Here is a 19,204-nt window from a genome sequence, read left to right as displayed (position 1 = left end):
AGAGGCTATCATGACAGCTGGAGATTGTTCTTACCAGCGACACCCATTTCGCGCATAGTTTGCTGCATGTACGGAGCACATCCGATTTCTTTTAAAAATGCAATTAAGGAACAAAGCAAGCAAGCAAGCAGGCAAGCAAGCAAGCAAGAAAGCAAGCAAGCAAGCAAGCAAGAAAGAAAGGAAGAAAGAGAGAAAGAAAGAAAGAAGGAAAGGAAGAAAGGGAGAAAGAAAGAAAGAGAGAAGGAAAGAAAGGAGGAAAGAAAGTGAAAGAAAGAAAGAAACCTCCCCGATCCTCGTGCTGACCCATCGTGTTATTAGCGCTTTGGAAAATCAGTCAATACCATTTGGTCCAGCTAACCTCATTGCTGCATATAACATGCCCTCGATGCGGTGAAAAGCTCGCGAGTTCAGGTTTTTTCTATCTCGGCCAGCGCCGGTCCGAGCTGGGAGCTCAGTTCCCGTGCCCGCCGCATGGGGCTCGGCGGCGGCGCACCGGGCGGCCCGAGCCTGACCCGGAGTTTTTCGCGCACGCGGTCGGCGCCTTCGCAGCTCGCACCACACTCGGCCATAGGGTGCGCGCCCGCGGTTCGACCCAGTGGCGCGGCGCACTCGTCGTCGGACTACTGTCCTCGCGGATATTCGGAGGCCGGTCGCGGGCGTGCGCGTCGCTCCGCTCGCATCGTGCCATGGGCCTCCGGACCTTCTTCGCCTCCGCTGTGCGCTGCCCCCGCTGGACGGTGCTGGCGCTCTGCCATGTCATCGGCCTCGCCGGTGAGTGAACGACGCCGCTTCCTGCACCGATGCGCCGAAAAAGTGCACGAGGCTGGGTGCTCCTCGCCGCGTTGTTTCGCCATTTTTGTATTCTTTTGTTTTGTTTCGAGCCGTACTGACCGTGCGTGAGACAACACAGCTAGATAGAGCATGCGTTTGGCTTAGTTGATCAAGGACATCTGAATAGACGTTTTTTTTTAGCGCTCTTAATGCAGGGCGAACGTGGACAAATAGGACAGGGCATAAGGGAATGTCCAGTGCGTCTCCTGTTTCTGTACAATCGTTGTGTCCTGAAAGTGCGCGAAAATGATTTAATGTGATTCGTTAGCATCTGAAGGCTTTCGCGCAAGAACGCTTCTAATGTGTGTAGATAAATGATGAACTGTCAGTAAAGATGTTCATTAGCTGCCAGCCAGCCGTGCTTGAGTTGCTGGCAGCTTTCTTACATCTGAAGTCATATGGAAGAAGAACGACATGAGTAAGTACCGTCAGCATGGTCCAGTTTCAATTCTTCGGGGTAGCTGCTTGAAATTATACGCATTGTTGTCACCTTTGAGAAGACTGCCTAACTTGATGTCCCGAACAGACTTCAGTCCCCAATGAAAGATGGTCATGTCTTCGAGGTGGTCGCGACAATAGGTCAGTTTACTCAAATGCTTGATTAATATATAGACATACCTGCAAGAGTACTGTTCTCGGAGATATGGCATGTTAATTGCTTCGCGTATTGCTAATGATTGATGCTTGGAGACAGGAATAAGGACCAATTTTAGAATGCATGATAAGGAGAGGTTTTGCGGAAATATTAGGAGTGGAATGCGTGTTCGTGTGTGGGAGAGAGAGAGAGAGAGAGAGAGAGAGAACGATCTTTGGAGCCGCACAAATTCTATATAACATCTTTGCTAATGAAGTAAGTTCTGAATCAAGTGTACGAAGGCGCTTAAACTAAAATGGGCGGTTATAGAGTTATTTTTGCTATACTAAGAATTTCAAATGACTCAGTTTTGTGAAGTAATCTCCGTACTGTCTAGAGGTAACGAAACTCAACCAAAGACGAAAATCAAGGACTGGGAATATTTTCCAGGCTGAAAAAGTCGTGATTTTGTTTCATTGGCAGGTGCAATGCTTTTGAATAATGAAACATATCAGAACGGCCCTTCACACAAACTGCTTCATTTTTCAGGTGGTCAGAAATGCACACAAGCTTCTGAATGCTAACCTCTCTACATATACTGAATGGAGCTCCTTAAGAAAGTGCACTTACCTAAATGTTTAGTAAGGCTGTTCATAGCCTGAGCTGAAAATTGATTATTTCCGGTGCGTGGCGTAGGGCGGTTTTACGACCGTGATACTTATCGGTTTCCGCTTGATTATCATGCATGCATTTTGTGTTATTTCTTCCTCTTTGTGCACACCACCATTATTGTTCACAGCAAGACAAAAAGAAAGTTAAGAATTTCGTTATTGTTTCCGCGGCTTTGGAACCACCGAGGCTGGAAAGCTCTAGTATGCTCTTGCATGCATCATGCATTGTCATGCTATTTATTCCGTGAGGTTTACCTCCGACACTGGCGGACGGCTACAACGACGGCGCGCGTAGATACCATTAGGACCGGTATGCCAGAATTTCCGGCATATAGTTCGCGCTTAGTTCGCGCTCCGCAGGTCTCAATTTTTGCTGAAAATGGTATTTTTTTTTACAAGATTGTTTATATACCGGACGAACAAGGTGTGCTTCAAGCACATAAGTGCAAGTATCACAAAACTTCGCAACAGAATAAGCTTTGGGAATTTAATGCCATATTCGGCGATATTAAAAAAAAAATGCCAAACAGTCCACCACTATAAATAGTCCACAAAACGTAGAAATTCCAACTTTTAAACATGTGTATTCCACGGACTGCATACCAGAACATGCGGTAGTTAGTCTGCTTTGTCAAAGAAGGACAGCGCATAAAAATAGCCGTATGCTAAACTCACAACATCTGCAGCAGATCATATATGAGGACTCTGCTTGTCACTTTAATTGCAATTTTTCCTTGCGCACATCGCGAAAGCTTATGTAGAACATCAAGAAAGAAAAACTATGAAAAACACGATGAATAAATTGATCATAAGGAAAGACTTCAGTGAGGTTATCACTCCAGAATATGAGTTCATTCCCTTACGTACTATTCCTGACTATTGCAATTTCAGCAAATCATTGCTCTTTCTTTTTTTTTTTTGGTTTTTCGACAGGGCCACAAATCTTGCGTACTTTTTTTCTCTTTCCCTTCACGAACTTCATCAAAACTGCGATATAGTTAATGAATGTAACTTCAGCTTCAACGGCACGTGGGCCATGGCAGCAGTGCAAGATGGTCCAATCGAATGACGATTTCTCAACTTCAAGGTAGCCCAAAACGAATGACAGTTTCTCCGTAAGTACCAAATTTTACGGGCTAACGTGCCCTCTTTGCCAGATGTAACTGAGCAACAGGTTTTTGCTTCTCAACAGCATAAAGGAGGCTTTACGGCACCTTTGAGGAATGAAAGCTGTAAAAACGCGAGAACAAGCGTTCTCCTTACTTTACACAAAAACGGAGGTTAAGGTCTGCCGCAAGTGCTTCAGTACGTGGCTCAGAAACAAACCAACGTTGCCCGGTTTCTTATCGCAAACACGTTGCATAAAGCGTTGAGGATTATTCATTTGATCTTTCGGTTTATACGAGGGGGTACCCAAAAGAAAACGGACTTATTTTTGTTTGAACTTATTTGTTCACATTTTCAGCACAGACCTTCAATATCCTTCAAAGTATTCCCCACTTGCAAAGATACGCGTGTTGAATCTTTCATTCCATTTTTCAAAACATTGTTTAAATTCATCTTTTGTGATGCTTGACAGTCCCACCGTCGTTTTTTTCTTCACCTCAGCAACATCAGAGAAACGCTTTCCATTCCCTTGTCTTTTCATTCTACGAAACAAAGAAAGTAGCACGTGGCAAGGTCGGGTGAGTATGAGGGTTGAGGAACAGAGGTCATGCCATTTTTGGTCCGAATTTGCCGTAGAGACAGGGCTGTGTGAGCAGGGGCATTGCCATTGTGGAAAAACCAGTCACCCGTCTGCCACAAATCAGGCCGCTTTCACCGAACACTGTTGCCCAATCTTTTCATAACATCCAAGCAGAAAGCCTGGTTAACGGTCTGACCCTGCGGAGCAAATTCTGAATGGACGACTCCTCTCACGTCGAAAAAACAAATCAGCATTGTTTTGTGGTTTGGTTTCACCTGACGAGCTTTCTTGAGGCGAGGTGAATTTGAAGTTTTCCATTGGCATGACTGTTGCTTTGATTCAGGATTTAATTCAGGAACACTTGAGTTGTCCCCATAGCATCGTCCTTGAACGTCTTTCTGAATATTTCAAGAGTTTCCGTTCCACTTTTTCCGAGAAAAATCAGAATTTCACCGGAGTGCGCTGTTCACGAAAATCAGCCACTGCAAAAACGACACTCACACAAAACAGTCGTCACTCTAAAACTCTGCCTAAACTAGTCTGACCTCCGTCAGCGACGGCACTCGGCTTACTGACTCTGAAATGTTCGTTCTATGCACTCCTAGCGGCAAAACGCGGTACCACAGAAGCTGTGCCGATTAAAAAAATTAGTCCGGTTTCTTTTGGGTACACCCTCGTATCTTCAGGCGCACTTAGTAATAATAAACGCAGTTTATTAAAAGGAAAAGCACAATCACACTGAAACAAAATACATCCATTTGTTTCTTTATCACACACTGTAAGAAACAAAATAAAAAAACTGAATATTTGTGATTATCAATTTCTTTTTTTGACTTCGAGGCGTGCTCACAAACATTGTTTATAGCATTTTGCTTAGAGGTGATGTCAATACGCGAGTTTCTCTTTCGTTGCTTTTGTTTTTAACAAACAATTTGTGACTTTAAATGCTTTACAAATTAAAAGGATTTCTTAGCACTGGCATGGGCACCGCCAGCATTAGAGTACCACACGCGTAATGCGACTCTGCGTGAAGAAAAAAAAAGGGTTATGCACAGCACCTGTTAGAAGGAAATGAAAGCCATGTACAGAGTTAGACAGCGGTCTCTACCTTACTGCTTCTCGCGCAACGCACACCGCTGCTGCGGTCGTTGCCATGACGACTTTGCTTTTCTAAAAAAATAATCGCAGGAGCGTCACCTAGTTGTTAGAAGTGCCTTAGCATAGAGTTACTAATTACACTGCGCGCTTCTGTACTGGATGCACAGTATAGAGAAGTTCTGAATTTTGCTGCATCCTGGAAAATCACGGGGAATGGAGGTGTCGCCGCGGAACTATGCATCAAATAATTAGCACTACACTCTCTGAACTGCGGTGTGAGTGTGACTAGTAATTAGCTCTGTACAACACATTTTTGTTACTTGTGCCCGTTCTCGTATGCGCTGAAGGAAATGAGGGAAAAGAAAAACAAGCCACCAGATTAACTGCAGTGCAGGAACGACACAAAAGAAAAATTTGTATTGAAGGAAAAGTACAGCACATCCTGTTTTTGTAAAATAAATCTAGCTGGTGTCAAAATGAGAACTTGATTTGCCACGTGTCAGTTTTCTTTCATCGATTTCCATCGCCCCGTAAACAGAATGAAAGAAGCGCAAAGAACATTGGTTTCGTCCTCAGTCGTTTTAATGTTGTATAGTACGTTTCGATCGCAAACACAGAGGGACTGCCATTGAGTCTTTTAGAAACCGTCTCCTAAAAAATTCTGGTCAATTCCTTGCTGTGCTCCACAGCCGCGCAGGCTGCATAAAGAGACGCAAAAAAGAAAACACGGAGCGATTAAAAAGACGCGAAAGAATTACCATTACCAAAAGCGCCTTTCAAGTATACCGCAACCAAAAAGTGTTCTGGCCAGAATCTAAAATTACGAGGCAAAAAACATTCAGGCTTGTGTTGCGTGCGCTACACTCCTTTCATGCAGCTATCGAGCTAAGGGAAAAAGACAAAGAGCCAGATTAATGCACCGCTACTAAACGCCGACGCTTGAGAGGTGACAAGATTAAAGCGAGGTGCCTTTTGCGGAAGCTTAGCCTGGCGAAACAGGCCATAACTTCGCGTATTATGCAACGCCGGTGGTAATAAAGCAGCCCCTAGGGAATAAAGCGCCGACACGCAGTTTTCTGGTTTGCTAATGTTAATTCGACTAAGCAAAAAAAAAAAAAGAAGCGTAACAAGCATGCACAGCGCACTGGTGAGACAATGCCTTGGCGCATGCGAAGGCGTACTGCCTGAAAAAGATAACAAGGTTCCCCTGCAGGCCAGGGGGATGTCCCTGAGGCGTGACATTCAACAACAACAAAAAAAAAATACAAGAAGGGCTGCCATTCGCCGACCTGGAGTGGCTATCCATTAGGAGCTACGCGAACAAAGAAATAGGTGGTAGAAACGGAACGGCGGCTTTTCTAGGTTTCGACGAAGCGCCGTGCTAGTGCTTGAAAGGTGTCTTTTTCGCGCTTAGCTGAGCAAGAAAGCTTATTTGAACGGAACAGAAAGAATGTGCCTCCTCGTGATGTAACTAACGTGGAAGGAGGGGTTTAATATGCCAGGAACAATGCCAGGCGATTCTTACTTTGAGACGTTGCTGTGTTTGTCGCTGCAGTGCATGCAGTTTTGTGCGTGCATCCGGGAGGGTCATTCTCTGCGAGCAAGCTTCACGACGTTTTGTTGAGAAGCAAATTTATAAATCTAGAAGCTCTGATGCACGCTTAGAATGGCTTTTCTCAAGCAGTGTGTACCTTTGAACTGACAATTTGCGTTTCTAGATAAGGCGCCCTATTTAAATACGGGTGCATTTTTCCCACTGCACTCCGAGCAAGAGGAAAAAGAACAAAGGACAGAAGGAAAGCGTGAGGGAGGAGGCAAGAAGCAAAAAAAAAGAAAAGAAAGAAAATGAAATCACATTTGTCATAAGAAAAGTACTTTTCCGTTTTTGCCTGGCAGCTTTCCGGAGCGATATACTGAAGAAAAACGCAAAAGTACAGACATATACTGCGGCAGCAATTTGAGGAGAAAAAGCCGTCGAGAAGCACCTCTGTCCATCAGCGCACTATTTTGCGGGTGGTGAACGTGTGAGCCATTTACTGGACTACGCGGCCGCTTTCCCACCTAGTACGCCCTTGATAGAGGCCTCGAGTTAAACGAGCTTATACTGACACTTCGCATGGATTAGTGCATACGACCTAATCCATGGCAAAGCGCCTCAATTCGCTCTCAGCAAAATTTTCTTATCGTGATTCAAAAATTTTGTAATGTCGGATAAATTATTAGATTAACAAAATCTAGGAATAGGCTTATTTTGTTCAGGCGACTTTGGTTTGGCTGTAATTGCAATTCCACGACATTTTCGACCGCTTTTAGAACCGCCGCCTCGCGTTATGCGGGATGTCCTGTGCAGTTAAAGAAAATTCTGTGCGACGAGAAAATGTGGTAAAAAGCGCCATAACCCGGAGTTCGCCAAAACTTCTGAGAGGTACTCCGTGCAGTAATCTGCTCGTCGTATACTAATCCTTCCAATGTTTCACGTGGAAATCAAAGTCGCGTCATATCAAAGCGGAGCATTTACTCCGGTGAGGAGGATGCCCGTATCTGCCACCAGCGCATTTGCACAAAACTTGAAGTAGGCACGTGCGGGATTCTACACAGCCCACATTTTATCTTCTGGTGGTTTGCAGGTGGTTGGAAGCCTTCCTTTCCTTTGGAATAGGCCTGGCTCAATTCTTTTGCAGTGCTTCGTGAAGGTTATTTTTAGGATTAAAGAACTGCCCACAATTTTATGCGGATACATTACTCAGCAGGAGATCAGTTATGCATACTTTCGTCTTACAAGCTAGGCCTAGATGAAGCAGGTGTCGGCCTAGTTCCGTCACAAAAGCGCGTCTCTTTCTAGCTGGCCAACGCGGGGACTGCTGTCGAAAATTAAAAAAGAAATGATACGTACCAGAAATTCCACCATTCCGGTGACTAAGCACGGTTATCCAGAGAGCCCTGATTGCCTCTTTACCTGCCTTCAGCTCGAAAACAGTCGAATGTCTGAAGTTAATACGCTATACTCACCGCTACACTTGACATGAATGACTCAGTTACCAATGCGAGAGCATTATACGGCTCTGTTACGTCAGCAAAAAGTGTCCGCAATTTTGTCCGCACGATTACGTCCTTCTCTGAAGATAAATGTGTGAAAGTGTGATTGTGACAGATAATGGGTGATAAAATGTTGCCGTGGGAAAAATTTGGTTGGTGAGGTGAAATTAGTTCATTAATTAAACGCGAAAAAACGCGAAAAAATACGTTTGGACGTCAAAATAGTCGTGGACGTCGATATACACGGACGTCAGAACAGACATGGACGTCGATGTGGAAGTTTTGCTTTCGCATTGCGCAACGCGGGTCGCCGCAGTGATCTGAAAAAACAACAACAAAACAAACAAAAACAAGCCAAACTAAAACCAAACATAAAATCAATAAAACGAAATAGCCATACATTAACAAAAAATAAGAAAATTTAAAAGAAAGCTAACATAAAATAATTAGCAAATAACAAAAAAGAATGACCAAAGAAATGAAGGGAGAAAAAAGAGGACAGGGAAGGGCTTTCTCATTTCCGCTCCTAAGCAGACTTAAATTTTTCGTAAGCTCTTAGAAATTACTTGGCATACACTCAATACAAAAAAAAAAAGTCAGCTCTGCTGTATCTATGAGCTCCTACTTCTGTGCGCTGCACTCTTAAAGAATGCTTCTACAATATCTATTTTAGCGCAATCGGCTCTAATCTTGCAAACACGTACCTCGTGCTTGGTTCACCACGTGATTCCACTTTCACTGTGCCATTTCCCGCTTGGCCCAAGTCCCAAAAAAAGCCTACCTTCCCTTGTCAGGGCTACATTTTATGGCGCAGCCTCCCTGTCCTCGTGTAGCTATATGTGTCTACAGCCCTACCGGGAGAGCAACAGCCCGCGCCATAAAGTCCGTTATAGAGAAGGTAAAGTCGCCAGCGGTGAGCAGCGACTCAGTGGAAACAAAGATGGCGGAGGGGGGGGGGGGGAGGGGGGGGGAGGGGAGTGCGTGTCTCTGTAGCCGGTTATGTCCTCCGCCAGCTAGTAAGGGCCCGCGGATGCGGCTTCCGGTCATAAAAATAAAACCTTTATTACGCACGGCTTGGAGCGGTGATAATGACCTGCGTGGAAGAAGCCGGTTGGCGAACAGCGACTTGCGTTTGCAATGAACCGATGGGAGCGAGAGGCGACACAGGAGTGCCTCTCTCGCGGCGCCAAGTAAAGCGCTGCAGTGCTCGAGATCTCCGCTTCAGAGGTGGTGAGCGAAGAAGCGTGTTTTATGCAGACACTTGGGAGCAGCGTTTGGAAAGTGGACTACGCTGAATTCTAGGGAAACGCTGTTTTAAGTGACTCGATCGTGTTTAAAATGACCGAAAGAGTCAGAATCGTCATTTGTGCCGTTGAGCACGATAAAATAAAATGATTGCTGTTTTTTATTGATTACACACGTCTCATTATGATCTGAAACCATTAATGTCGGCAGCGTTATTGGTCGCTTCTTAACACTCTCCGTAGCATAAATACACATTATTTGCGGCGCAGAGGCCCCAATAATTATAATCGGCATTCGATTAAACTTTATTACGCGGTTACTATAGCCCTGCTCTACAACTAGAAAAATAAGAATGGGCTGGAGCCCATTCGGCAGGTTCTCTCAGATCATGAATGGCAGTTCACCAATATCCCTCAAAAGAAAAGTATACAACAGCTGTGTCTTACCGGTACTCACCTATTCGGCAAAAAACGCGGAGGCTAACGAAATGTGTTCAGATTAAGTTAAGGGCAACGCAGCGAGCGATGGAAACAAAAATGATAGGTTTAACTTTAAGAGACAGGAAGAAGGCAGAGTGGGTGAAAAAACGAAAGCGAGTTAATGACAACCTAGTCGAAATCAAGAGAAAGAAATTGGATTAGGCATGACATGTAATGCGAAGGCAATGTAACCGCTGGTCCTTAAGGGTAACGGAGCGGATTCCAAGAGAAGGCAAGCGTAGCAGGGGGCGGCAGAAAGTTAGGTGGGCGGATGAGACAAATGTGTATACGGAAATAGTGTGGCCGCAACTGGCACAGGACAGGGTTAATAGGAGAAATATGGGAGAGAGGCCTTTGCCCTCCAGTGGGCGTGTTAATTTAGGCTGATAACGATTGTCCTGCAGAAAGCTTGGTCTTTCAGACTCCCTTGTCGGAAAAATCCATCCGTCATTCCGTCCTCCTGTCTGAAGCCTCGGATAGCAGGCTGCCATGTGGAGAGAGGGAAATCCGCCTGTCCACTTTCCTATGTGAGGGTGGTTGCCGACGGATAGTGATCGGGGGAGAGTGCAGCAGGGTACAGAGTGTCACACGGTGATTGGCGCACTGAATCACGCCCCCCGCTCGCACGGTATGAACTCCTCAGCGGCAGCGGCCGCTCCCTCTGGTGGGGACACTAAATATAACGCATACTCTGCCGCATCTATCCCATTGATTGTCTATGATTATCTATTGTAGTAGGGGTCATTGTCATTACTGCGGGCACCTTCGTCAACACAACGGCCACCACGAACACAATTATCATCATTATCATCGCCATCATGAGGCGGGTTCTATGCAGGACACAGGAATCTTCATGACTCCTGATTATATCTGTTTTGCCTTCGTCGCGGCCACGTTATTTGAGCAGCTTATTTCACTGGGTAAGCTAATGAAATAAAACAGCAAGTGACAACAAAATTACCAAAATATAGCTTTAGGCCTGCTCGCATTGCGCTTTTCAGAGACATTTAGCGCTTGTTATGTCTGGTCCTATTCTGTCTTTTTTCGTCCTTTGTTTCCGCTCTAAGTCCCTCTTTAAGTCTCTCCGCTTTAAGTCCTAGGTAATAAGTTTGCCATTGTAGAAAAAATATACACAGTTGTTGCTTAGACAATGCTTATAATCTCTGACTGTAGATGTAATTTTTTGAAAACTTTACTTCTAGCTTTTAATGTCGTCCTTTTAAACATGCACCACATACATTAAGTATCTTCCGCAGTACATCGGCAAACGGTTCATAACAAACGTGCCCGTCACATTAATATCAAAAATCGAAGAAGAAAACGTATGCCTGTACCGTATATGATGGAAACTCTGACTGACTGTGGTCACCTTTTACCTATGGTAGGCTCACAAAATACACAGGGACACTCAATTTCATTATGTGTTGGCAATGCGATAGCGTTACAAGCTGCTGATGCCTTTAACGAAAGTTACGTCACTTCCGGTCTGGAACGTAACTTACCTCCAAGCCAATGAGAATGTTCCCGTCAGCTGATGTCACTTGCCTCCAGCGAAAGGGGGAATTTTATGACCGACTGCACATTTTGGCTTCATCGCTCTTCTAACACTATCGCATTATTAATATCTCGTCTCGCCTCCTTCCTTCTTCTGCACTTTAGTGCGAGAGCACTACTTAACATGGTTCCAAACAAGCCGCGGAGTAACTCGGATAAGCTCGGATTAGTTCGAGGACAGTCGTGCAAGCTGCAGCCAATCGGAGGACGCTCGGGTAAGTTCGAAGCAGCGTCGAGCCAGCTGTATCCAATGGGAGGGTGACCTAGAGGTTGACCTTGCACCCTCAAGTTTCCTTGCTTTCACAGCTTGCTTTCTCACGTCTGCTCGTCTTCACTACGTTAAAACGTTATCGGTTCTTTTTGTGTCTTAAATTACCATAGAGTGAACGCCTGCCCCAGAAAGAAATTACACAGACAAATAGCTTACAGTTGCGTGCTGCGATCGTTCTTAGGCTGTTCAACACGGACACTGCTCTGTCTTCTTCTTAGCCTTGTTTCTAACGCTAGCAAAAGAGAACTCCACTCATGTTTACTATAGTAGCATATACTAAGCTTTTCAGAAAAAAAAACAAGAATATAGGGAGATAGATTTTGTTACACGTGTGAACCCAATAAACACTTGGCCGACCAAAACCTCTGTGTTGGTATCAAAACATTTTACTAAACCTAACATGAGGTGCCAAATGCACGCGCTGTGTTATCTGGAAACTTGGTTAGTGTTATCTTTGCCTGGAACATAAAACTGCTTGCCTATACTGAACGTTACCTGTAATGCACGGCGCTGACTGTGGAGCGGAGCTGTTTTCGAGACGAGAGCATTTACATATTCCATTAAAACGCTGCACATGTACACTGCTCTGAATGCCTGGTACTTCGATGCGTTAGCCCCATTAAAACGTCAGTGCTGATGCTTATATGACAATTCACCTCTACTCAGAAATGCGCTCATCACGGCATGAAAGACCCATGCGGCGTCGTGGTAGTGCGGCCGGGCTTCGCACAACTTAAAAATAGACGCTTTGCCGTTGCTGCAAAGTTCGCCCTCGGCAATCAACATTCGCTTTTGCCAGAGCTGCGTAACCCGACGAAACGTGTAGGAGAACGGGCAAAACACATAATAAAAAGCAGCAGAGAGGGGAAATGGCTTTCGGAAGCAGTAAGGTTTTTATTTATTTATTTATTTATTTATTTATTTATTTATTTATTTATTTATTTATTTATTTATTTCATAATACTGCAGGCCAATAGATTGACCCATGCAGGAGGGGCTACACAAGGCATTGAAAATGGCAAATACTAAGAAAATACATGGGGTTACAAACAATGAGCAGAATAACGAAATACAACGCTCATTCACTCGAGAAAATGCTTCTCAAGAGCTTTACTAAAATTTGAGGACTGGAAAATGGCCTCGGGAAGAGAGTTCCAGTCGGAAACAGTCCGTGGAAAAAAGCTGTGCTTGAATGAGTCAGTCTTTGCAGAAATGGGTTCCAGCAAATGAATTCGTGAATGGTGTGATCGGCGCGACAATTGTTTGAGAATTACAGGGCGGGGTATGTTTAGTTTATGTGTTAAGAGGTTATGCATAAACAACAGACGGGAAATTTTTCTGCGTACTTCAAGTAATGGAATATGGTTGGTTTTCATTAGTGTTGTAGGTGAGTCTAACCTCCTGTATTTGTTATAAATAAACCTAAGCGCTTTCCTTTGCACCATCTCTATCTTGTATATGTCTTTCTTTATGAATGGATCCCATAATACCGAAGCGTACTCTAATTTGGACCTAATGGATGTTGAGTATGCAAGGAGTTTAACTTTACTTGGGGCATCTTTAAGCTTCCGCCTTAAGTAGCAAAGCTTAGAAAAGGACGAGGAGCAAATGTCTGCAATGTGTGAAGTCCATGTTAAGTCATGAGTTAACGTCACCCCTAAATATTTATATTGTGTAACCTCGTGGATTACATGATTTTGCAGGGTGTAAGAGAAAGAACTAAAATGCTTTTTGCGCGAAATGCGTAAGAGAACAGTTTTATCAAGGTTTAGCTGCATATCCCTTTTTACACACCACTGATGAACAGCTAGAAGCGCATTTTGCAAGATGTAGTGATCGTTCTGGTTATTTATGGTCTTAAAAAGTATGCAATCATCTGCAAAAAGCTTTAAAGAGACATTTCCGGGGATGGAAGCAGACAGATCATTTATATAGATTAGGAAAACCAGTGGCCCTAAGACGCTGCCTTGAGGTACACCTGAAGTAATTGGAAGATCGTTGGATCTGCAGCCATTAACGTCTACGTATTGTTTCCTATGTTTAGATAAGCATGAATCCAGTTGACAAGATAAGTAGGGACGCCAATACTATCTAATCTAGAAATGAGTTGGCCATGAGAAACAGTGTCAAAAGCTTTGCGGAAGTCTAAAAAAAGAACATCAACCTGCCCGGATTTATCAAGAACAACTTGGAATTTATTAACCGTAGAAACCAACTGCGTCACGGTGGACATACCCTTTCTGAAGCCGTGTTGCGAAGGGGATAAAATGTTATTTTCAGCTAGAAACGAATTAAGGTACCCAGAGACTATGTGTTCTATTAACTTACAACAAGAAGAAGTAATTGAAATTGGTCTGTAGTTAGAAATACTTAGCTTATCTCCTTTTTTATGGATTGGTACAACGCGGGCCATTTTCCAGTCCTCCGGCACATCACCAGAATTTAAAGAGACTTGAAATATCTGTCTTAAAAACTCGGATAATTGTGTTGCAAAACGTTTCAGGAAAGCATTTGCAAGCCCATCAGGACCAGAACATTTCTTATCGTCAAGTTTACGCAGCATCGAGAGAACACCATTCACAGAAATAGCCGGTACGTTACCAAGATCTTCACCTCGAATTCTAGCTGTGGTTGCCCTCTCCGTCAGAAATACGCTTTGAAAGTAAGAGTTAAAACCTTCTGCAATCACTGTGCAGTCGGTCACAATGTCGTCATTAATTCGAACCTTACTCAACTGCTCATTCTTTCGACCTAAAAAATTCCAGAACTTTTGGGGATTGCTTCTGATGAATTCGGGGAGCGGCATGTTAAAATAATGAAACTTTGCAGATTTTAACTTTAAGGCAAGTTTCTGTTTGAGTAGTTGGAACTGTTGTAATGAAGATATCTTTTTCTTCCTAAATCGCTTCACTTTGCGTTTCAGTTGAAGAATTTCTCGACTTATCCAAGGATTGCGACGGTTGATATGAACTTTTCTAAGTGGAATAAAATGTTCGGTACAGTACTGCACTGCATTTTTTAAGTGATGCCACAAACTATGAACGTCATTCCCGGAAGACCTGCTTAACAGTGACTGTAAGGCGTCGATGACTGCATTATCATCAGCACGAACGAAGTCCTTTATCATTTTAGCTGGACGCACCCCCGAAGCACCAGGCGAAGCACAACAAAAGTATAAAAGACAATGATCTGATATTCCTGGTTCAACGTCAAGCACTCCATCAAAAAAGGTTTGGCTAAGAAAGAATAGGTCTAGCACAGATGACTTTCTGGTGTATTCACGAACAGCTTGCTTAAGGTTTAAAGAAAACATCAGATCTAAAAAAATATCACACGAGGCACATAGGCCATACGACGGTTTGTCCCAGTCGATGGCAGGAAGATTGAAGTCACCGGTAAGGATAAGATTTCGATTCTGGTAATGTATTAAATGATCGAAAAGACTAGACATAAAAGAATCCGTTGCATCAGGTGGACGATACACAGCGCAAAGGTAAAAGGGGAAGCCATGCGTTACTAGGCGCAAAAGCAAGCTTTCATGCTGATCAATTTGGTCAAGGAGCGTTACGTTCACTTCACGCCTAGCAATCACAGCAACCCCTCCACCACGTGAACCGCGATCACGTCTGTAAATCACGTAGCCCGGTGGCACAATTTCTTCATCAAAAATACCACTGTGTAACCATGTCTCGCTTATCACCAGTACATGGGGATCATAAGAGAAGAGCACTACCTCAAAGCTGTCTGTTTTATTAACAATGCTTCTGGCATTCAAAGATATCACACGTAGTTGGCGAATCTCAGGTGGTGGTTTCGTCCGACTGCCAAAAGAATTGCCAACAATATTCTCTGCAGATGACAGTATCTGTTTAATTTGATGATCAGTAATAAGGGCGTTGACGGAAGACCGAATTGAACTTGTGGCCTGTCAAGTAGGAGAAACGGGAGCACATTTCCTTCGCGGACGCCCGGCATTTTTCACTGATTCAGAGGAACTTGCGTCATTACTCGGAGCGTTTTGACCAATATCACCTGAAACTGCACCACTTACATTATACCTTTGGTTCTTCTTTTCGTCCCACGCGTACACCTCTTTATTGACAACTAATTTGTCATATTTCAGGTACACTTTATCCTCGGGCTTCTTAACATCCTTAACAGTAGCCCAGAGTAGCTTTCTAGTTTTCCGTAGCCTAGGTGAAAAGTCCTCTTAGATGGACGTTTGGGAACCCCTCAATTTTGAAGCATTCCGGAGAACCTCTTCCTTTTCAGCGAAATCAAAAAACCTCATAATCACGGGACGCTTTTTATCTTCAGCTTTTTTTCCCCAAGCGGTGCACCCTCTCCAAACTCCCTACTTTGGCTTCAAGTTTGCTTTCAAATATTTCCATCAGAACATGCTTCTTAAAGTCATCTACTGTTTCAGTTTCCGACTCTTCAATGCCATAAATGAGCAGGTTGTTTCGACGAGAGTAGTTTTCAAGATAGTCCGCCTTTGTTCTTAGCGAAACTATTTCTCTGTTCAATCCTGCCAACGAGTGCTCGCATGCTTCCACCCTTTGGGCTGTTTGCGATAGTACTTCCAGTTTACTTTCAATTGAAGCAAGTCTCTGATTTGTTTCTGATATATGCAAGTCAAGTTTTGCCCCTAGAGACTGTAGTTGGCATGAAGAGACCTTTTGATTCTCGATAATTTCATCGAGTTTATTTGCTACCTCTGGGCCTGGATTAAGTTCAACGTCACCGCTAAGCAAAAGTGCAAGTAAACAAAATGAATCAAAACACTCTGCAAATGTTTCAAGCAAGACGCCTGGGCAAGGCAGCACGACCAAACAAAGAGAATCGCTTTTAAATTCACAGGAGTAGCGATATCTACGAACCTGCATAAAAAAGACGAACGGGTTTAGCTGCAACTGCATCCCACGGGTGCTGCCTTGCTCACTGGTGAAGAAAACCTAAGGGGCGGTTCCCGAAAGATTCTATGATGCCGATGTTCCTTGGGATAGCCACTGCGGACGTCGAAAAAGTTCAGAACAGCGGCCGTCGGTGTCGTTGAAAATTCCGGTGTTGGCGGGGATAAGCACTGTCACTGGCACATGCTCGTATCGTTTATTCCAAGAAGCAGCACATTCGCCGCCGCCGAGCTGAACAGAGAAAGGGTCGATGCACGAAGCAAGGACCTGCATAAAAAAGACGAACGGGTTTAGCTGCGACTGCATCCCACGGGTGCTGCCTTGCCCACTCAACTGTAGGCAGGCTGGAGGAGTACACCCACAGGAGCCCCGTGAGCGTGTTCTGAATAGGCTGCACGGAATTAAAGTGCTCAATAAATGGCCCATGAGAAAACGAAGTCGTTCCCATGCAGCCACAAGAAAACAGTACCAGAATAAGCAACAGTCGACAATGGCTTGAAATCAGCGAGGGACCGTTTCTCTTTTGCAGAAGTGCTGGAAGAATTAAAGCCTGTATACCAGCAAGTCTGGGGACGGAACTCATATTTCACGGATTTCACATTGCAGAACGCGATTTACAAAAACAATGTGCAAAGCCTTCTTTAAAACAATACGTGTCACTGATATCAGCATTTGAAATTGACTATTATTTTGCATAAATCAAACTACCTGCAGTGGTTGCCGTTAGTTACTTGATAGGCAGGATGCGGCCAATGTGTGCCCAGTCCCGTAACATAGCAGAGTAGATGTACAATAGGAGGTTAACAAAAATAAGTACGGTGGCGCAATATCTTAGATTAGCATCAGTGGCTTAGTGTTGCTATTGGTCAGTATCCCTCTGTCCTGTTGTGGTAGTTTATTGACGAACTTCAGCTCGTTCTTTGTTACTGGTGAAAGGCGGTAAACTATTCTATTACAAGCAGTCACTTAGTCACAGCATACGCAGCGTAGTAGTTCCCAACGAGTCTACAAGTATGCTGACATTACTTGGTCCACAAAAGGTTTGACAAAAAAAAATTCCAAGAATGATCAGGACACTTCCTAACGCGAAATTTGACGCCAGCTTGTCCAGCTTCACCGGCGCGAACGGCAGGGACCTCTCGGCGGCGGCGCGCACCTATGGATCCTGGCGTTGGTGACGCTGAGTCTCTGCTCGGGCAGCTCGTTTAGTTGCAGCGGCAGACGAAGCATTTCTACTGGTTGTGTCACTCATTGCGCAGAAAGAACTGGCTGAGACTATTTTGTATTGCATTATGTAAGCAGGTAATTTATACTAGCAAGACAATGCTGTGAGTAGCGTGGCCGACGCGTACAATCAATCTCGTACAGCACATTACACAGCGCCATCCGCCAACGAAGCCGAGTGTGCCGCGACTGCGAGGAGGCAGCACGTCGGTGCGCATAGGCGCGTGCCGCCGCAGTACACCTCTCCTCCCCTAACCAACTTACCTCCGCTCATGCATTCATGATGGACGACGGCGCGCACCACTCTGGCGCCATCTATAAGCGACCGACGGTACTCTTGTTCACTCAGTTACACTGGCGACGGCGACGCGGCTCAACCCGCGAACGGGCGCTTAAGAGCTGTGCTCTAAAAATGGACACGCAATTATGACAGTCGGTAATGCGAAATTTGAGCGCAGCTCTTCACACGCCAGCTGCCACCGCTGGCAGCTCCGGGATCTTCCAGTTGCAGCCGCCTTCCGGTTGTCCGAATGAACATAGATTATGGTGGGACTAAAAAATTGCCGGCGATTACATTATTTCCTAATGCGAAATTTGAGCGCAGCTCATCAGCTGTGTGAGCTTTACGGATAGATTGAGGCAAAGAATGCGAGCAAGGCATGTATGTACAATTACAGACAGCTTTTTATTTTTCAGACATATTCCTTCTTTAAGAAACACTCCACATCAGTAAAGTTACACTTGACAGAGATTACAATAAAAAAGATTTATTGCACTTAAATTGCACAAGAGAGAGAGGCAAACAAACAAAACACAATTTGTTCACTGAAGCTTAAACGGCGGCTCGGGCGGACAACGCCCTTCTTGTGTAGGCTCGCTCCAAGTCTGTCTGTTCTTCGCACCAAGGCAGACGTGCACATATACACAGTGTCGGGTGTGCAGTCTCCTCCTTCTCGCGCTGGGCTCGCGTCCTCATTGGTCAAAGGCCGGGAGTGGCTTCAAGGAGCATCTGGAACTTTCTGTCGTGGCGCAGCCGCCGTCGCGCGAGTGATGAGTAGGAGGGCATCTCTTAGCGCACGCAAGGCTACGCCCTTTCCGTCAACAACGCGTAGAAACGACTCGGATAGTCTAGAAGAATCGATGGCAACCCCCCCCCCCCCCCCCCCCCCCCCGCGCGCCGCGTTGGCGAGCGGAGGGAGAGGGGGCAGCCACACACACAAGTGTAGTCGCTCTCCAAAGGTTCCTTCTCCCCCGTTTAACGATGCGTGACAGACAGACGTGAAGCAAGCCTATATAAGAAGAGTGTTGACCACGGAAGGAGATGAAAGGAGTATCTGTTCTCGCTTCGGCGAGCGCGGCTTCGGCCGCTTCTTTTTGAGCAGCGTCCGCTCCGGCGGACGCAGTTGTTGCTGCGACGCGCGTCTTTTCTTTTCTTTTTCTCTTTCCTCTGATCTTTTAACTCTCCTCTATCTGCACGTGGCAGCGGTGGTGGCTTGGCTCGAGCCAGTAGCAGGCCCGGCAATTTCCTCTTCATCCTTCTCTCAGTCACAACAACAACAACAACCCGAGCAGCCGTTTAAGCTTCAGTGAACAAATTTTGTGGAAAGGAAATGCGCAGTAT

General features: G+C 44.9%; 1 protein-coding gene across 1 annotated transcript in view; it reads left to right on the top strand.

Annotated features, from left to right (window-relative positions):
* Positions 1 to 623: 623 nt before the first annotated feature.
* Positions 624 to 19,204, top strand: part of LOC149340659 (uncharacterized) — a 107,339-nt gene continuing 88,758 nt past the window's right edge. Inside the window, exon 1 of the mRNA XM_089551323.1 lies at positions 624 to 771. Within this exon, the coding sequence (XP_089407449.1) occupies positions 687 to 771 (85 nt within the window). The 5' untranslated portion in view covers positions 624 to 686. The remainder of the gene's footprint in view (positions 772 to 19,204) is intronic.

This window comes from Amblyomma mixtum, chromosome 6 (assembly GCF_055824585.1).
Source record: "Amblyomma mixtum isolate Tamu chromosome 6, ASM5582458v1, whole genome shotgun sequence".
Classification (NCBI taxonomy): Eukaryota; Metazoa; Arthropoda; class Arachnida; order Ixodida; family Ixodidae; genus Amblyomma; species Amblyomma mixtum.
Note: the sequence above shows the minus strand (reverse complement) of the source record. Positions and strands in the feature narration are given on the sequence as shown.